Source organism: Pristis pectinata, chromosome 5 (genome assembly GCF_009764475.1).
Source record: "Pristis pectinata isolate sPriPec2 chromosome 5, sPriPec2.1.pri, whole genome shotgun sequence".
Lineage (NCBI taxonomy): Eukaryota > Metazoa > Chordata > Chondrichthyes > Rhinopristiformes > Pristidae > Pristis > Pristis pectinata.
Genome location: NC_067409.1, coordinates 1,026,792 through 1,047,502, shown reverse-complemented (window position 1 = coordinate 1,047,502; position 20,711 = coordinate 1,026,792). Strand labels below are relative to the sequence as shown.

The following is a 20,711-nucleotide window of genomic DNA, read 5'->3' as shown; positions in this document are numbered from 1 at the left end:
ACAGGAGCCGGAGGGCACGTACCACCAGACTTAAGGACAGCTTCTACCCCACGGTGATAAGACTATTGAACGGTTCCCTTACAGGATGAGATGGACTATGACCTCACGATCTACCTCGTTGTGACCTTGCACTTTATTGCACTGCACTTTCTCTGTAGCTGTGACACTTTACTCTGTACTGTTATTGTTTTTACCTGTACTACACCAGTGCACTCTGTACTAACTCAATGTAACTGCACCGTGTAATGAATTGACCTGTACGATTGGTTTGTAAGACAAGCTTTTCACTGTACCTTGGTACAAGTGTCAATAATAAACCAATACCAATACCAATGGTATTGGAAGTGTTCTTTCAAAAATCATTGGATTCAGGGATGGCCCCAGAGGACGCAAATGTAATGCCGTCGTTTAAGGGAGCGAGGCAAAAGATAGGAAATTATAGGCCAGTTAGCCTGACCTCAGTGGCTGGTAAGATTCTAGGTCCATTATTAAGGATGACATTTCAGAGTACTTGGAAGTACATGAAAACATAGGACGAGCTCAGCATGGTTTCATTAAAGGGAGATCTTGCCTGAAGAATCTGTTAGACTTCTTTGAGGAAGTGACAGGCAGGTTAGAGAAAGGAGAGTCAGTGGATGATACTTAATTGGATTTTCAGAAGGCCTTTGACAAGGTGCCACACACGAGGCTGCTAAACAAGATAAGAGCCCATGGTGTTAGAGGCAAGGTATGAGCATGGATAGAAGATTGGTTGACTGGCAGAAGGCAGAAAGTGGGAATAAAAGGGTCTTTACCAGGATGGCTGCCGGTGACTAGTGGAGTTCAAAAGGCGTCAGTATTGGGACCACAACTTTTCACTTAATACATTAAATATTTGGATGAAAGAATTGGTGGCGTTGTGGCCAAGTTTGCAGATGACACCAAGGTAGTGGAGGAACAGGTAGTGTTGCAGAGGCAGGAAGTCTGCAGAAGGATTTGGACAGGTTGGGAGAGTGGACAATGAAGTGGCAGATGGAAATACAGAGTAGGGAAATGCGGGATAATGCACTTTGGCAGGAAGAATAAAGATGCAGACTGTTTTCTAAATGGGGAGAAAATTCAGAAATCGGAGGTGCAAAGGGACTTGGTAATTCTAGATCAGGATTCCATCAAGGTTAACGTGCAGGTTCAGTCGGCAGTAAAGGAAGGAAATGCAATGTCAGCATTCATTTCCAGAGGACCAGAATATAAAAGCAATGATGTACTGCTGAGGCCTGTCCCCAAGGAAGGACATGCTGACCCTGGAGAGGGCCCAGAGGCATTTGATCTCTCTGGGCCTGTACTCGCTGGAGTTTAGAAGAATGGGGGTGGGGGGGTGGGGTGGGGGTGAATCTCATTGAAACCAACCGGATACTGAAAGGCCTCGATAGAGTGGACGTGGAGTGGATGTTTACATTAGTAAGGAAGTCCAGCCTCAGAATAAAGGGACATCCATTTGAAACTGACATGAGAGGAATTTCTTCAGCCAGGGGGAGGTGAATCTGTGGAATTCATTGCCACTGGTGGTTGTGGATGCCAAATTATTGGGTGTATTTATGGCAGAGATTAATAGGTTCCTAATTGGTAAAGGGGTTAAGGGTTACGGGGAGAAGGTGAGAGAATGAGGTTAAAGAAATCGGCCATGACTGAATGGTGGTGCAGACTTGATGGGCCGAGTGGTCTACTTTTGCTCCTATATCTTATGGTCTTATGGTATTATGAACTCCAAGGTCCCTCTGTTCTACAACAAGGCCCTACCGTTCACTGTGAAAGGCCCATCCTGGTTTGACTTTCCAAAATGCAACACTTCACACTTATCTGAATTGAAAGCCATTTCCTAAACTTCTGCTGAATTACCCGGCTGATCAAGATGCCCCTGTAATTTTTGAAAACCATGTTCATTGTCTATGACACCATCTACTTTAGTGCCATCTGCAAACTTCTGTAACCATACCTTGCACATTCTCATCCCAATCGTTTATACAAATGGTGAATAGCAAAGCTCACAGCACCCACCCCTGAGGCACACCATCAGTCACGGGCCTCCAGTCCGAGAACCAACCTTCCATCATCACCCACTGCTTCCTACCATCAAGAGAATTGGGGGTATCCAATTAAGATAAGACAAGATATCTTTATTAGTCACATGTACATCGAAACACACAGTGAAATGCATCTTTGCGTAGACTGTTCTGGGTGAGTGTCGCCACACTTCCGGCACCAACATAGCACGCCCGCAACTTCCTAACCTGTACATCGTTGGAATGTGGGAGGAAACCGGAGCACCCGGAGGAAACCCACGCAGACACTGGGAGAACGTAGCAACTCCTTATAGACAGCGGCCAGAATTGAACCCGGGTCGCTGGTGCGTTAATAGCGTTACGCTAACTGCTACACTACCATGCCTGCCCATTAGCTAGCTCTCCCTAGATCCCATGCGGTCTAACCTTCCAGATCAGAAGCGGGTGTGTTGTGCGTGCTGTGGAGGGATGGCTCTGCCTCACTCACAGGGTGTTGTTGTTGCCGTTGTTCTCCAGCGAGTCTCCAATCCGGATCTCGGCTCCGTTCAGTCTGTAGGCTTTCCTGTTCATGTTGGTGACGTTGACCACGTAGATGCGGTAGTGTCTCTGCAGATCCACTCTCCACCACGGGTTGCACTGTCTATTGGTGCTGCTGCAGGACGAGTGACTGAATTCAGTGTCGTGGTTTCCATCGATGGCGTTGTCTGCATCTGCATAATGTGCTTGGGTGGTCGACTGAGTTGCCCGAACTCCAGTAATCACACTCTCTGTGGCAGAAACCTCAAAGTCAAACATGGAACAGACAGGAGGAGCCAGCTGCAGGTACATGTATACAGTGTCTACAGAACTCCTTCAGCTCACCGAGCCGTGCCAGCAGACCCTGCGGATCAGTTTTCCCACCACCATGTCTTCACTGGTTGTTCCCTCTCACTGCACCCTCGGTTCCCAAATATTCCCGGGAAGTTACCTGGACCCTTCTTTGGGGAGATGAAACCGAGGTGTAACTGTTCCACTGGTTCTCTGTTCCCAATTATAATTTCCCTGGTTTCTGAGTGTTGGGGACCAATATTTGTCTTCACTAAACGATATTCTCCCCGCATAATTTGCAGAGTCGATGACTCTAAACTTTTACAGTCCTTATGTTCACAGAGACTCCACCTGCTCCCCCCCTCCTGTTTGCCCTGCTTTGCTGAATTATAAATCCCTCCCTGCCCCCCCCCCCCCCCCCCCCCCCGTACTCAGGACTGCTGATATTTCTGGCAAATTTATGGCCACCTCTCAGCAGTTAAGGTGTGCAAGGTATTAAATGAATATTTACCATGGAGAAGGATATGAAAACGTAGAACAAAGAACAATACAGCACAGGAACAGGCTCTTCGGCCCACCATGTCTGCGCTGAACCCAATGCCGAATTAAATTTAAATCCCTTCTGCCTGCACATGATCCGTATCCCTCCATCCCTGCATATTCATGTGTCTAACAGCCTACTAAACACTACTGGTGTATCTGCTTCCAGCAGTACTTCTGGCAGCCTGTTCCAGGATCTACCACTCTTTGTGTAAAAACCTTGCCCTGCACATCTCCTTTAAACTTCCCCCCCCCCCCCCTCACCTTAAATGCACGTCTTCTTGTATTTGACATTTCTACCCTGAAAAAAGATGCTGTCTACCTATCATTGCTTCTCATAATTTTATAAACTTCTGTCAGGTCTCCCTTCAGCTTCTGCTGCTCCAGAGAAAACAATCTCCCTGTAGCTCATACCCTCTAATCCAGGCAACATCCCGGTAAATCTTTTCTGCACCCTTTCCAAAGCTTCAACATGCTTCCTGTAACAGGGTGACCAGAACTGCACACAATACTCCAAGTGCAGCTAAAGTTTCATAGACCTTACTCCTATATTCAAGCATGCCATTCACCTTCTTTACCACCCTATCTACTTGCGTGGCCACTTTCAGGGAGCTGTGGACTTGGACTCCAAGATCCCTCTGTACATTAATGCTGTTGAGGGTCCTGCCATTAACTGTATACGTTTCAGTCACATTTGAACTCCCAAAGCACAACACCTCACACTTGCCAGTATTAAACTCCATCCGACATTTCTCTGCACATATTTGTAACTGATACATATCCCGCGAAATACTTTGACAACCCTCTTCACAACTCCACCAATTTTTGTGTCATCTGCAAACTTACTAATGCACTGCTCCACATTTTTAGCCAAGTCATTTTTATATATCCAAACTTGGATGCTGCCTGGTTTGGAGAGTATGGATTATGAGGAGAGACTAAGGGAGCTAGGGCTTTACTCATTGAGGGGAGACATGATAGAGTTGTACAAAATATTAAGAGGAATAGATAGAGTGGACAGCCAGCGCCTCTTTCCCAGGGCACCAATGCTCAATACAAGAGGGCATGGCTTTAAAATAATGGGTGGGAAGTTCAAGGGAGATATCAGAGGAAGGTTTTTTTACCCAGAGAGTGGTTGGTGCATGGAATGCGCTGCCTGGGGTAGTGGTGGAGGCAGGTACATTGGTCAAGTTCAAGAGATTGTTAGATAAGCATATGGAGGAATTTAAAATAGAGGGATATGTGGGAGGAAGGGGTTCAATAGTCTTAGGCGTAGTTTAAAGGTTGGCACAACATGGTGGGTCGAGGGGCCTGTATTGTGCTGTACTGTTCTATGGTTTAAACAACAGAGGCCCCTCTACGGATCTCTGCGGAACACCACTGGTCAAGGACTTCCAGCCAGAATAACACCCCCCACCACTACCCTCTTTTCTTCCATGGGCAAGGCCATTCTGGATCCAAACTACAAAGTCTCCGTGGATCCCATGCACCATAATATTCCAAATCATGAGGGGGATAGATAGGGTGAACAGTCACAATCTTTTTCCCAGGGTAGGGGAGTTGAAAACTAGAAGGCGCAGGTTTAAGATGAAAGGGGCAATGTTTAAATAAACCTTTCAGGCAATTTGTCTCGCAGTTGGTGAGTATGTGGAACGAGGTGCCAGAGGGCACAATTGCGTTTAAGAGACATTTGGATAGGTATATGGATCGGAAGGTTTCAGGCAGCTATGGACCAAACGGAGGCAAATGGGACAAGCCCTGGAAAGCTCCTTTGTTGGCGTGGGCGCTGTATAACTCTACAACTGTGATTCTATAGATCCGTTGGAAATCTTATGCGAAGAAATGGCAGACAGAGTTTAATACAGACAAGTGTGAAGAGATTCATTTTGAGAGGTCAAATGCAACAGGGAAGTATACGTTAAATGACAAGACACTTAAAGACATTGATGTACAGGAGGTTCTTGCGGTCCAAGTCCATAGCACTATGAAATTGGCCACGCAGGTAGATAGCATAGTAAAGAAGGCATATTGCATGCTTGCCTTCTTCGGTCAGGGCACTGGGGATAAAAGTTGGAAAGTCATGCTGCAGCTATACAAAGCTTTGGTATGGCCACACTTCATGTATTGTGTGCAATTGTAGCCTTCATCACTAATGACCCTCGCCATTTGCCCTGGTTACTACCATTGGAGAGGAGGTACAGCAGCCTGAACACTCACTTTCAACGATTCAGGAACAGCTTCTTCCCCGCCACCATCAGATTTCTGAACAGTCCGTGAACCCATGAACAAACATTACCTCGTTATTCCTTTTTTTTTGAACTATTTATTTTTGTAATTTACAGTAATTTTGTCCTTGCACTGTACTGCTGCCGCAAACCAACACATTTCATGTCATGTCAGTCAGCGATAATAAATCTGATTGTGAATTCTAGTCGCCCTGTTACAGGAAGGATATGCAGGCTATGGAGTGAGTGCTGAAGGGTGAATGCTCAGGCCTTTGGAGAGTGTTGTCAAACAGAGGGACACAGGAATAAAACAACATAGTTCGCTGAAAGTGCCAACATAACTAGACAGGGTGGTGAAGAAGCTGTTTAGTACACTGGCTTCATCAGTCAGGGCACTGAGTATAGGAGCTGGGATGTTATGTTGCAGTTGTACAAGATGCTGGTGAGGCCGCACGCGGAGTATCGTGAATAGTTTTGGTCACCCTGCTACGGAAGGACGTTATAAGGATGTTATACCATTGACACTTATTACAGCTATAAGCTGGAAGAAGTGTAAAGAAGATTTATAAGAATGTGCCAGGACTCGAGGGCCTGAGTTATAGGGAGAAGTTGGCCAGGCTAGATCTTTATTCCTTGGAGCACATGAGACTGATTGCTGACATTATGGACGTGAATGAAATAGTGGGGATTGATAAGGTGAATACACAAGGTTGTTTTCCCAGGGAAAGGAAATCAAAATCTTGAGGGCATGGGGTTAGGGTGAGAGGGGAAAGATTTACAAGGTAGCTGAGGGGGCAACTTCTTCCTGCAGAGGGTGGTTCGTATATGGAAAGAGCTGCCAGAGGTACAATAACATCATATAAAAGACACTTGGACAGGTACATGGATAGGAAAGGATTAGAAGGATATGACCAAATGCGGGTGAGTAGGATTAGTTTAGATGGGCATTATGGTCGGCGTGGATGATTTGCGCCGAAGGGCCTTTTTCCGTGCTGTATCACTCCGTGACTCTTTGACCCTATGACTCCGAGAGTTTCACTAGGATGTTGCCTGAATTAGAGTTATATAAAAAGAGTTTGGACAGACTTGGATCGTTTTCCCTGGAGCACTGGAGGCGAAGGGAAGACCACATAAAGGCTTATGAGGGACATAAATACGGTAATAATCAGTGTCTTTTTCCCAGTGTAGAAATGTCAAATACTAGAGTGCCTAATTGTAAGGTGAGAGGGGGAAGTTTAGAGGAGATGTGCGGGACACGTTTTTTCCCCCACACAGAGTGTTAGGTGCCTGAAAAGCGCTGCTTGTGTAAGTGGTGGACACAAAACTGGTATTTAAGATACATTTATTCAGGTACATGAATACGCAGGAAATGGAGGGATATGGATCATGTGCGGGCAGATGGGATTAGTTGGCATCGTGGTCAGTGCAGACATGGTGGGCTGAAGGTCCTGATCCTGTGCTGTACTGTTGTGTTCTGTAGTACCCAATTCATGCCTCGTTCCTTCGTAGTTTCCTTTGTTCAGATTCAGGACCCCTTCCTCTCAACCCGTTCCAATCCCACAAACGTGGAGACAGATACAGACATACAGATATTCTCTCCCTCTATCTTTCTTGCTCTCTCTTGTTTCTCCTCCTCTCTCTCACTCTTTCCTGGACAGAATGATCCATCACAGCTGCTGGTTTGTGCCTTCACTCTGACCTCTGGCACCGTGTGATGGGAAAGAAATGCATACAAATCTGTCAGATCTCTGACCGCTGCTTCGCCACGTTTGTGAGCAGTGGACACAGACACAGGAAGGTCTTACCTTGTGACTTGGTGAAGTGAAGGATCACACAGAGAGAAGCAAGCAGCAGTAGGTAACGGAACTTCATCCTGCAGGAATCCCAGAGAAAGGGGATGTGATTCACACTGAGGAGAGTCAGAGTCATAAAGTAATACAGCACGGGAACAGGCCCTTTGGCCCAACTTGTACATGCTGACCAAGTTGTCTACCTGAGCTAGTCCCATTTGACAGCATTTGACCCATATCATTCTAAACCCTTCCTGTCTATGTGCCTCTCCAAATGTAATTTTACCTGCCTGCACCACCTTCTCGTGCAACTAGTACCATATATCAACCACCCTCTGGGTGAAAGAGTTGCCACTCAGGTCCTTTTTAATTCATTTCCCCTCTCACTGGAAACCTATGCCCCCTAGCTTTTAGACGCTCCTTCACTGGGGAAAAGACTGCAACCATTCAACTTATCTATTCCCCTCATGATTTTATAAACCTCTATAAAATATCCCCCCAGTCTCCAGGGAAAACAGTCCCAGCCTATATCAGCATTCCAGTGTTGATACCATCCTTCTGAATCTTTCCTGCCCCTTTCCCAGCTTAATCCTTCCTTTTGTCAACACCTTCCTATGGTCAATATTTCATTTGTGAGCCTGTTGTCCACATGTCCTGCTCCCCGAGCCTCTCTCCTCTGGAGAACTCCCTCCTTCTTCACTACATCAGCCAAGCAGGGTGTGCAGACATTTCTTTAACCTTCTCTGCTCCAAAGAGAACCGTCCCCAGTTCCCCAGCCTCTCCATTGAAGGCTCACACGTTGCTGCTGATCCTCCCCGCTCCATCTACTGTTGTGAACGATTCTATACAACAGTTAACCCTTTAACTACCAATGTAATAGTCCCCGTTGCTCAGATTGGATTCCTGGAGCATGGGAAAGGTTGCTCACCTTCTGCAGAGTTTCCACAGAGCTGAGGGGCCCTCCTCTGATCCCAGTTTATATCGAGGCAGCCCAGGGATGGCTCAGCGTCCAACTGGTCACATAGTGGCCAGAGCAGGCGTTCCATTGGCTGAAAGTAGAACGTTACTTGTCAGTCTTGGGCAATGGGACATTGAGCAACGTGCAAATGGAAGGAGAGGGGATGTGCAATGTGTGGTGGCCATTACTCACCCAGGGTGAGGAAAGACGGAACATTCTACTGGAAGGAGGAAGTATGGAGAAGCTGGGGAGAGCAATCAGTCCCATCACATCCCCGGGGTCACGTGGAAGCCAGAGCTTTGGAGCCCATACCCACCTTGGTCACAATTTGGCCCCATGAGGACCCCCAGCTGAGGATGTGAGGGGTGAGACAGTGGGCAGCACTCTCACTCCTGAGGCACAACGTTGAACATTTGTGTGTGGGTTGGTGGGTTAATTAGTGACTGTCTACAGAGTCATAAGGATATACAGCACGGAAACAGGTCCTTCGGCCCAACTCGTCCATGCCGACCAAGTTGCCTACCTGTCAGTCTTGGGCAATGGAACATTATCCTGTTTCCCTGCGTTTGGTCCATATCCCTCCAAACCTTCCTTATCCATGCACCTGTCCAAATATCTTTTCAACTGTTTAATTTTACTTGCCTCCACAGCTTTCTCTGGTTGCTCATTCCATGTATCCACAACCCTCTGGATGAAAAAGTTGCCCCTCAGATCCACTTTGAATCTTCCCCCTCTCACCTACATCCTCTAGCTTCAGACTCCCCTCCTCTGGGAAATAGACAGTGACCTTTCATCTTATCTATGCCCCTCATGACGTCACATGGTATAAGGGTCACACCTCCCCCTCCGATGTTCCAGGGGAAACAGTCGTGGCCTATCCAGCCTCTCCTTATAACTCAAACCTCCAGTCCCGGCAACACCCGTGCGAATCTGTTCTGCACCCTCTTCAGCTTAATGACATGCTTCCTGTTGCTGGGCGACCAGAACTGCCCACAACACTCCAGCAGCCTCACCTCTGAGACACGTCATCGACGGGTTAGGTCCCACTTCAGAACCTTGAGCACAACAATGTCAGCTGAGACTGCCAAGCAGTACTGAGGAAGTGCCGTATGCTCAAGGGTTCTCCTGTCAGGCAGGACCTCTCATGTTATAAGATTCTGTGGCTCTGTTCTGAGTGTTCTACGTTCTAGGTTCTGAGAGGAAGGGGGTCCCCACTGTTCGGTGCAATGTTCACCTCTCAGCCAATGTCACTGGAACACTGTCTCTGGTCATGGATTAACCTGGATCCTGCAGGGACCAGACTAGTTCCCCTGTTGCAACTCTAAAGGATTCTCTGTTGAGGAGCTTAGACGGTAGCAGTTCCCCTGGAAGGGTAAAGTATTCATTGCTTTCAGGCCTTACTGCTCCGACGATGTTAAAGTCTTCATCCACGGACCTTGTACAGGACGGGAGGGGCTTATGGGAAAGTGGGGAGAATAGATCCGTAGGGGACAGGGAATCCTCCGTGAACCAGCAAAGACCTGAATCAATCTGGGCCAAAATATTCTCCTCTGTGTCATAACTAAATGTCTGAACGATCTTTGCACTGTCATAGGACATACCTATTACTCTTTCAGTACGGAGACCACAACTGTCTGCCGTACCGCAGGCACAGTCTCACCAACATCCAGGACCGCTGCACTACAAGCCCCACTCTTACACTGTAGCAACAGCTGATCAATGAGAATGTTATAAACAAAAGAGGACAACAAGGACAGCCACAAGGGGAGAACCGATGAAATGTGAAGGTAAGCCAGCCAATAATATAATAGGATACCAGGAGTTTTTCACATACGTTGAAGGATAAAGCAGAGGCAAGACTGGACATCGGAAAATGACTCTGGAGAAGAAGTGATGGGGAACAAAGAAATGGCGGACGAACTGAATAAGTATTTTGCGTCAGACTTCACTGTGGAAGACACCAGCAACATGCCAGATGTTGGAGAGGGTCAGGGGAGGAAGTGAGTGTAGTCGCTATTACTCAGGTTAAGGTGCTTGGGAAACTGAAAGGACTGAAGGTGGATAAATAACCTGGACCAGATGGACTACACCCCAGGGTTCTGAAAGAGGTAGCTGAAGAGATTGTGGAGACATCAGTAGTGATCCTTCAAGAATCACTAGATTCAGAAATGGTTCCAGAGAACTGGAAAATCACAAATGTCACTCCGCTCTTTAAGAAGGGAGGGAGGCAAAAGACAGGAAATTATTGGATGGTTAGCCCAATTTCAATGGTTGGTAAGATGTTAAAATATCTTACCAACATGTAAGATGTTAAGAGTCCATTATTAAGGATGAGGTTTCGGATTACGTGAAAGCACGTGATAAAATGGGCCGAAGTTAGCACGTTTCTTTAACGGAAAATCTTGTCAGACAAATCTGTTGGAACTCTTTGAGGAAGTAACAGGCAGGAGAGACAAAGGAGAGTCAGTGGATGTTGGTTACTTGGATTTTCAGAAGGCCTTTGACAAGGTGCCACACATGAGGCTGCCAAACAAGATAGGAGCCCATGGTATTACAGGAGAGGTACTAGCGTGGATAGAAGATTGGCTGACTGGCAGAAGGCAAGGAGTGGGAATAAAGGGGGCCTTTTCTGGTTGGCTGCCGGTGACTAGTGCTGCTCCGCAAAGGTTGGTGTTGGATCTGCTGTTTCTCATGTTATATGTGTTACGGACTCAGTGAAAGTCCCTTTAAGATAGAGAGTGTGTGTGTATGTGTGTGGGGCGTGCTTACGTCAATAGAAGATAAAGGATGTAATGACGTTGTTGAAGAAGTCAGAAGAAGAAGGAGAGAGAGAGAGAAGGGAGAGAGACACCAGCCTGCTTGTTTTCTCTATCGATGGATGAGAAACTATAACTGTGTCTGCCACTGAAATCCATGTATGGAAGTTGGAAGTAATCCGGTGGAGTTCACTTTGTTGCTGACCTGTAGAAGGAAACAGGTATTTGTGTGTGGACGACCACGATTCGGATGCTTTTCGGGGTGAGGAAGTCACTACCGAGTAAACACTGAAGTATCGTTTGGGTTCCATCGTGGAACATTTGGATTTCGTATTTACTCTCTCTATGTTTCTCTACGTCTACGTCTTATCTTCAGACAACGGTGGTTGTTGAAGAAGCCCTTGCTCATGTTTCACCTTATGACTTGCGGAACTGAACTTTAAGAACCATTCTGGAACTTGGAGTTTGGGACTTTGTCACACACACACACGACGAGTTTAGTTTTGGGGTTAACGTTCAAGGTTTAATATTTTTGAATTCTAACATACTAACATTTTTACTTTTATTTTACGTATTATCATAAGTAGTGATTAATAAAATAGTTTTTAACACTAAATCATGCTCAGTGTGTTTCTTTTGTTGCTGGTTCGTGACATATGTTAATGATCTGGATGACCAAACTGATGATGTTGTGGCCAAGTTTGTGGATGATACGAAGATAGGTGGAGGGGCAGGTAGTGCTGAGGAAGCGCAGAAGGACTTAGACAGGTTGGGAGAATGGGCAAAGAATTGGCAGGTGGAATACAGCTTTGGAAAGGGTACAGTCATGCACTTTGGAAGAAGGAATAAAGGCGTAGACAATTTTCCAAATGGGGAGCGAAGTCAGAAATTGGAGGTGCAGAGGGACTCAGGAGCCCCAGTGCAGGTTTCCCTAAAGATTAACTTGCAGTTTGAGTTGGTAGTAAGGAAGGCAAATTCATTTCGAGGGGACTAGAATATAAAAGCAAGGATGTAATGCTGAGGCTTTAAGGCATTGGTCAGACTACATTTGGAGTATTGTGAGCAGTTTTGACGCCATATCTAAGGAAGGATGTGCTGGCATTGGAGAGGGTCTAGAGGAGGTTTACGAAAACGATCCAGGGGATGAAAGGGTTAATGTATGAGGAGCGTTTGTTGTCTCTGGGCCTGTACTCGCTGGAGTTTAGAAGGATGGGGGGAGATCTCATTGAAACCTACCAAATATTGAAAGGACTGGATAGAATGGATGTGGAGAGGATGTTTCCAGTAGTGGTAGAGTCCAGGACCAGAGGGCACAGCCTCAGAATAGAAGGAGGGTGGTGTATCTGTGGAATTCATTGCCGCAGACGTCTTGTGATTGGAATCACCGGAGAACTGGGGGAACTGTTTTGTGTGAACAGTGAGGGCCAAATCTGGATTTCATCAGCTCACATGGCCACGCAGCACAGAAGCAAGCCCTTTTGTCCACAATGTCCATGCCCAGCATTAAATATCCCTCTCTACTGATCCCATTTACTGGCACTCAGCCAGTGGCCTTCTGGACCTCAGCGATTCAAGTGCTTGTCAACATGTTACTTAAACGTTGTGAGAGTTTCTGCCTTCACCTGCCCCTCCGGCAGTGCGCTCCAGATTCACCCCCTCCCCACCTTGTACTGAAGTAAACTTTTCTTCAGATCCCCTCTAAACCTTCCCCTCAACCTGTGCCCTTGGTATTAGACACCTCTGCGCTGGGAAAGGTTCCGTACTATCCAACCTTTTTGTGCATCACAGAATGTTTTACACCTCTATCAGGATCCCTCAGCCTCCTCCACTTCATGGGAAACAAACACAGCCTGTCCAGTCTCTCGTAAATAAAACAGGCAACATCCTGGTGAATGTCCAGTGCATTCACACCCTTCTGACAGTGCAGTGCCCACAATAACGCACAGTACTCCAGCTGTGCTATAACCAAGGCTTTGCAATGTCCCCACTCTTATATTCTCTGCTCCGGCTAATGAAGTATCCCGTATGCCTTTCTCAACACTTTATCTACCTGTGTTGCTACCTTCAGGAATCCTGCAGGCCAAGACCTCTTTCATTGAGTCATATAGTAATACAGCACAGAAACAGCCCCTTTGGCCCAGCTCATCCATAGCGAACTAGGTGCCCACCCACGCTAGCCCCATCTGCCCGTGTTTTGTCCATATCCGTCCGAACTTTTCACATCCAAATGTCTTTTAAATGTTGTTGTGCCTCAATTACTTCCTATGGCAGCACAGTCCATCCGCCCGCCGTGTGAAGAAGTTGTCCCTCAGGTCCACTTTAAGTCTTTCCCCTCTCATCTTAAACCTATATGCTCTGGTTTTTGATTCCCTTTCTGCGGTTAAAAAAAAAGACTGTGCATTCACTCTATCTATGCCCTCCATGCTTCTCTATACTTCTATAAGGCCACCTCTCAGTCTCCTACATTCCCCAATCTCTCTTGGTTCCCTCATATTCCCTGCTGCTCTACCAGTTATTGTCTATGTCCTAGCTCATTCGTCCTCCCAAACTACAGAACAGCACAGGGTGCAGAAAGGCTCACAAGGATGTTTACACAGAAGACTACAGCACAGAAACAGACCCTCTGACCCACAATGTTATGCTGAACTGATAAACTAGTATTTAAACACTGACTGAACTAATCCCTTCTGTCTGCACAATTTCCATTCTCTGCACATTCATGTGCCGGCTAAGAGCCTTTTAAATGCCTCCATTGTATTTACCTCCAGCACTGCCCCTGGCAGCACATTCCAGGCACCCACCACTCTCTGTGTAAAAAACTTGTCGCGCACATCTTCTTTGAAATTACCCCTATCACATTAAAGGCATGACCTCTAGCATAAGACATTTCGACCCTGCGAAAAAGATACTGTCTACTCCAACTATTCCTCTCATAATCTTATAAACTACTAGCAGGCCTCCCCTCAGCCTCCACCGCTCCAAAGAAATAAACACATATTTGTCCAACCTCTCCTAATAGTACATGCCCTCTAATCCAGGCAGCATCCTGGTAAACCTCTTCTGCACCCTCTCCAAAGCCTCGAAGGCTAAAATGAGGTGACCAGAATTCAATGTAATACTCCAGATGCGTCCTAACCAGCATTTTATAAAGCTGCAAGATAACTTGTCAACTCTTGAACTCAACACATCGACTAATAAAAGCAAGTATGCAATGCACCTTCTTCACCACCCTAGCAACCTGTGCAGCCACTTTCCGTGAGTTATGGACGCACCCAACTATTGCTGGGACAGAGTGAATCAGAGGGAGAGACTGGATAGTCTGAGACTGTTTTCCCTGGAACAAAGGAGGAAGAGAGGTCACTTGACAGAGGTATATAAAATTATGGGAGGCATACAAATGGCAGATAGCCAGAGGCTGTTACCCATGGTCGGGGTGCTAAACCTGGAGCGCCTAAGTTTAAAGTGAGAGAACTGGTGGAAGGGCGATCTGGGCGGTAAATCTTTCACAGAGTAATCTGGAACGAGTTGCCAAGGGAGGTGGTGGAGGCAGGAACAGTAAGAACATTTACGTCCAGACAGGTACTTGAATAAGCAGGGCATAGAGGGAGGTGGAATTAATGCAGGCAAGTGGGATTACCGTAGATTGGCATGGTCAGCATGGTCGGCACAGACACGGTGGGCCGAAGGGACTGCTTCTGTGCTGTACAATTCTATGATTCTGTGACTCCACATCACCTCGCACTTATCAGGATCAAGTTCCTCCTTCCAATGTTCTGCCCAGCTTAGCAACTGTTCAGTATCATGCAATAGCCTCTGACTCCCTCACCATCAACAACACTGCCAATGATCATATCATCTACAGACTTGCGATTCATTCCCCCCTACATTTGTGTACAATTGTCAATGTACACCTCAGCCAGCGGGGGTCCCAGCACCCACCTGTGGTGCACCACTGGTCACCCACTTCCAGTCACAAGAGAACCTTCCACCATTACCCCTGCCTCCTATAACCAGTTTTGGATCCACTTCACCAACGTGCCCTGGATCCCACGGTGCACGTCGACTGTGAGGTGTGAGCGAACACTGGAAGCTGTGGGTTTTCCCTGAACCTCTGGGTCAGTGCAGGAACTATGTGTTCTATGGCTGGTGACAGCAGTGGGTGCACGGTCGGTGCTGGGCTGTTGTCTGGCGTGGGGGGAACAATCCACAGGGTGGCAGGGAAAAGTTCCCCACAGTTGAGTGTTGAATCAGTGGGATATCTGTCTGGAAACAGACCGTGTGCGTGGCCCGTCCGCAGAGTCCGACCTGCACGGTGACACCAGTACCTGACACTCTGATCCCAGCCCAGAGTGGGTCTGCAGGCGAGCAGCTCTCAGAGACCCCGGGAGAACCATCGTACTTCAGGAGGAAGTGTTGCCCTTCCACATTTCACAAACCTTGGCCCAACTGACGGTTTTGCTTGTTGAGCCATCAGGTCCTTTCCCAATTGTCAGTTGGGAGACACGTTCAGCCGGAGGTGAAGCAGAAGTTTCTCAACCTGAGCACACTGTGGCTCAATGGGACGTCCTGCTCCTCGGGGTAGGTCGGACGGGTGAGCCCCATCCCAGGGAGCCACCTCCACAATGCAGACTGACACCCAACTGGGAAAACTGAGTAAAGGAATTGGCAGATGGAATTTATCTCAGATGTCCAAAGTGATGGATTTTGGGAAGTTAAGCGAGGGCCAGACTTGTACAGTAGATTACAGGGCTCTGGGGGTGTTGTGGAATAGAGAAACCTAGGGATACAAGTACATATTTCCCTGAAAATGGCAACACAGGTAGACAGGTTGGTGAAGGAGGCATATGGTATTTTCTCCTTCATTGCCTGAGGCATTGAGTATCCTAGTTGGGACAAATGTTACTTTGTTGTCTGACTTTGTTTCACCACTACTTGGAAGATTGTGTGCCTGTTATTTACTGTGCAAGTTCTGCGCAGGTGTAATTTCCCAAAATGCACCACTTGGCACTTGTCTGAGTTAAATGCCACCACTGATCCTTGACCCACTTTCCCAGCTGACCTCGATCCTCTTGTAACCTTAGATAACCTTCATCACTGTCCACCACGCCACCAAATTTGGTGTCATCCACAAACCTACTGATCATGCCATCTACATTCTGGTGGTGGTGGGTATATGGAACACGCTTCCAGAGGAAGTGGTGGAGATGGGTACAATTGCAATGTTTAAAAGACATTTAGATAAGTTGATGGACAGGAAAGGTTTAGACAGATATGCGCTAAACACTGGTGAATGGGGTAAGCATAGATCAGCATCTCGGTTGGTAAAGATGAGGGGCTGAAGAGCCTGTTTCCAAGCTCTACAAGTCAACGAATCTTGTACTGAGGGAGCACGGCACCATGGAAGGGGTAGGACTGAGGGAGGCGCTGCTCTGAGGGAGGGGCAGGACTGATCATCAGTACCCCTGGCTGAATTCATTTGTGGATGTTTCAACTGCTTCCGTAGCATTCACAGCCTGGGCCCATGTGGTTGAGGACAGAATGTCTTCGTCTCCCCATTAGCTGCTTTTGCATCCCACCACCATTTACAATTCGATTTGTTGGGACTGCAGAGCTTTGATCAGATGTTGGTGGTGATGTCAATGAGCCTGCTGCTACTCAGACAAGCAGACCTTTGCTGCAGTTTCACTGGGCTGGAACCTCACATCTCTGGGTACAAATACTGCTGCTCCTCCCAGCATGCCCTCTGCAGTCCTTTTGGAAACAGTGTTGATCCCCGGTGTTGAGAGCAATAGTGGACTTAGGAATAATCAGAGTGTTCTACAGCATGGACACAGGCCTTTCAGTACATGGTGAATATCAAGCTGAGCTGAGAAAAATAGAGGGCTATGGGTAAGCCTAATAATTTCTGAGGTAGGGACATGCTCGGCACAGCTTTGTGGGCCAAAGGGCCTGAATTGTGCTGTAGGTTTTCGATGTTCTAAACACCAATTTTCCTGGTTTCATTTTAATTTCCCCACAATCCCATCAACTGCCCCTGCTTCCACAATCCACTTAGGCTAGGGAGTATTTACAATTGCCCATTGCCACACCAAAGCAGAGGTCTTTGGGACATGGGAGGAAGCCATAGCACATGGGAAACCCACAAGGCCACAGAGAGAATGTGCAAAGTCCACACTGACTGCGCCTGCTGTCAGGCCATAAATTCAGGTGGTCAAATACAAGAAGAAAGTTGACAGTAAATGGGAGGAACCTTAAGGAGCATTGATAGACAGAGGGATCTTGGGGTGCAAGTCCATAGGTCAATGAAAAGTGGTGATGTAAGTAGACAGTGGTAAGGGACATTTATGACGTACTTGCCTTCATTAGTCAGGGCATTGCTGACCTTTATACCCAGCGATGTTGTGGCTATATAGAACATTGGTGAGGCCACATTTGGAGTATTGTGCGCAATTCTGCTTGCTCCACAGGAAGGATGTGGGGGCTTTGGAGAGAGTGCGGAAGAGGTTCACCAGGATGCTGCCTGGATTACAGAGTAGGAGCTATGAGAGATGGTGATGGTGAGGAGAGTCTGCCCCCCACCCACCCCCCGACCCCCACCATGTAATTGTTAAGTATTTGCAGTAAAATTCTTAAAAACCTAAGATGCATGGGAAATCTGAGGAAGATTTGCAAGTTTTTGTGGTTGGTGCTTTGAACAAGTTGCCAGGGGAGGTGGAAGCAGATATGTTGCTACCATGTAAGATGCATTAAGCAAACGTTACAGACAGGAATTGAGGGATATTAACCATGCAGATTTGTAGTTTAAATTAGCATCATGGTTGGCACAGACATTGTGGGATAGAAACATAGAACATAGAAACATAGACACCCTACAGCACAATACAGGACCTTCGACCCACAAAGTTGTGCCAAACGTGTCCCTACCTTAGAAATTACTAGGCTTACCCATAGCCCTCTACTTTCCCAAGCTCCATGTACCTATCCAAAAGTTTCTTAGAAGACCCTATCATATCTGCCTCCAGCCCATTCCACACACTCACCACTCTGAGTAAAAAAAAACTTACCCCTGACATCTCCTCTGTATCTACTCCCCAGCACCTTAAACTTGTGTCCTCCTGTGGCCACCATTTCAGCCCTGGGGAAAAGCCTCTGACTATCTACCCTATCAATACCTCTCATCATCTTATACACCTCTATCAGGTCCCCCCTCATCCTCCGTCGCTCCAAGGAGAAAAGGCCGGGTTCCCTCAACCTGCTTTCATAAGGCATACTCCGCATTCCAGGCAGCATCCTTGTAAATCTCCTCTGCACCCTCTCTATGGCTTCCACATCTTTCCTGTAGTGAGGCGACCAGAACTGAGCACAGTACTCCAAGTGGGGTCTGACCAGGGACCTATATAGCTGCAACAATACCTCTCGGCTCCTAAATTCAATTCCACAATTGATGAAGGACAATACACCATATGCCTTCTCAACCACAGAGTCAACCTGCGCAGCCGCTTTGAGCATCCTATGGACTCGGACCCCAAGATCCCTCTGATCCTCCACACTGCCAAGAGGCTTATCATTAATACTATGTTCTGCCATCATATTTGACCTACCAAAATGAACCACTTCACACTTATCTGGGTTGAACTCCATTTGCCACTTCTCAGCCCAGTTTTGCATCCTATCTATGTCCCGCTGTAACCTCTGACAGCCCTCCACACTATCCACAACACCTCCAACCATTTTGTCATCAGCAAACTTACTAACCATCCCTCCACTTCCTCATCCAGGTCATATACAAAAATCACGAAGAGAAAGGGTCCCAGAACAGATGCCTGAGGCACACTACTGGTCACCGACCTCCATGAAGAATATGACCCTTCGACCACCACTCTTTGCCTTCTGTGGGCCAGCCAGTTCTGGATCCACACTGCAATGTCCCCTTGGATCCCATGCCTTCTTACTTTCTCAATAAGCCTTGCAAGGAAAACCCTAAGACGTTCTACACATAACGAACAAGAGGATGACTAGGGTGATAGTAGGACAGCTCAGGGATTGGGGGGGGGGTGGTGTGGGGAATGTGTCTGGAGGCAAAGAAGGTAGGGGAGGACCGAAATGAATATTTTACTTCAGTGTTCACTAATGAGAGGGACTTAGACGAATGTGACATTAGCGTAGAACAGGCAAGTGTGTTGGAGCACAGAGAGGTTAAGAAAGCAGTGTTGGAGCTACTAAAAAGCATTAGGATAGATAAGTCCCCAGATCAGACAGGATATACTCCAGGTTACTGAGGGAAACATTAACAATGATCTTTGAGTCCTCCCTGGCCACAGGAGCAGTACCGGAGGGTTGTAGAATGGCAAATGTTCTGTGTCTGCGTGGGTTTCCGCCCACGTTCCAAAAATATACAGGTTAGGAAGTTTTGGGCATGCTATGTAGGTGCCACAAGTGTGGCAACACTTGTGGGCTGCCCCAAGAATACTACGCGAAAAAAAAGGTATTTCACTGTGTGTTTTGATGTACATGTGACTAATAAAGATATCTTATTTTATCTTATCATTGCTCAAGAAAAGGGATAATCCTGGGAATTATGGACCATTAAGTCTTATGTCAATGTGGGTCAAACCATTGGAGAGGATTCTTAGGGACAGGATTTATGAGCATTTGGAGAAGCATAGTCTCATTATGGATAATCAACATCACTTTTTGAAGGGCAGGTTGTGCCACAAGAGCCTAATCAAGTTTTTATTTGAGTAAGTGACAAGACAAATTGATGAAGGTATTGCTGTGGATGTGGTATATATAAACTGTAGCAAGGCATTTGACAAGTTTCCCCATGGTAGGCTCATTCAGAAAGTCATGAGGCATAGGATCCATGGAAAATTAGCTCCGTGGATTCAAAATTGTCTTGCCCATAGAAGGCAGAGAATAGTAGAAGTAGTATTCAACCTGGAGGTTGGTGACTAGTGGAGTTCCTCAGGGATCTGTTCTGGGACCTGATTTTTTTATAAATGATTTAGGCGAGGAAGTGGAAGGATGGGTTGGCAAGATGACACGAAGGTTGGTGGTGGAGTAGAGAGTGAAGAAGGATGTCGTAGGTTGCAATGGGATTTAGACAGGATGCGGAGCTGGGCAGAGAAGTGGCAGATGGAGTTCAATCCAGATAAGTGTGAAGTGATACACTTTGGAAGAACGAACTTGAAGTCAGAGTATATGGCAGGATTCTTCACAGTGGAGGAACAGAGAGGTATTGAGGTCCAAGCACATAGATCCCTCCAAGTTACCTCACAAGTGGATAGGGCAGTTAAGGTGTATGGTGTGTTGGCCTTCATTAGTTGGGGATCAAGTTCAAGAGCCAAGGGGTAATGTTGCAGCACAATACTTTCGTTAGACCATATTTGGAATATGATGTTCATTTCTGGTCACCACATTATAGGAAGGATCTGGAAGCTTTGGAGAGGGTGCAGAAGAGATTTACCAGGATGCTGCCTGGATTGGCGAACATATCTTATGAGGATAGATTGAGCAAGGACTTTTCTCTTAGGAGCAACCGAGGATGAGAGCAGACTTGGTAGAAGATTATGAGAGGCATAGATAGTGCAGACACC

The 20,711-nt window shown here is 46.9% G+C and overlaps 1 protein-coding gene across 1 annotated transcript in view; it reads right to left on the bottom strand.

Annotated features, from left to right (window-relative positions):
• Positions 1 to 20,711, bottom strand: part of LOC127570445 (uncharacterized) — a 54,570-nt gene that overhangs the window by 7,548 nt on the left and 26,311 nt on the right. Inside the window, exons 11-14 of the mRNA XM_052016036.1 lie at positions 15,147 to 15,300; positions 8,140 to 8,225; positions 7,417 to 7,484; positions 2,527 to 2,806 (exon numbers count right to left, since the gene is read on the bottom strand). Coding sequence (XP_051871996.1) covers positions 2,527 to 2,806; positions 7,417 to 7,484; positions 8,140 to 8,225; positions 15,147 to 15,300 — 588 coding nt within the window. The remainder of the gene's footprint in view (positions 1 to 2,526; positions 2,807 to 7,416; positions 7,485 to 8,139; positions 8,226 to 15,146; positions 15,301 to 20,711) is intronic.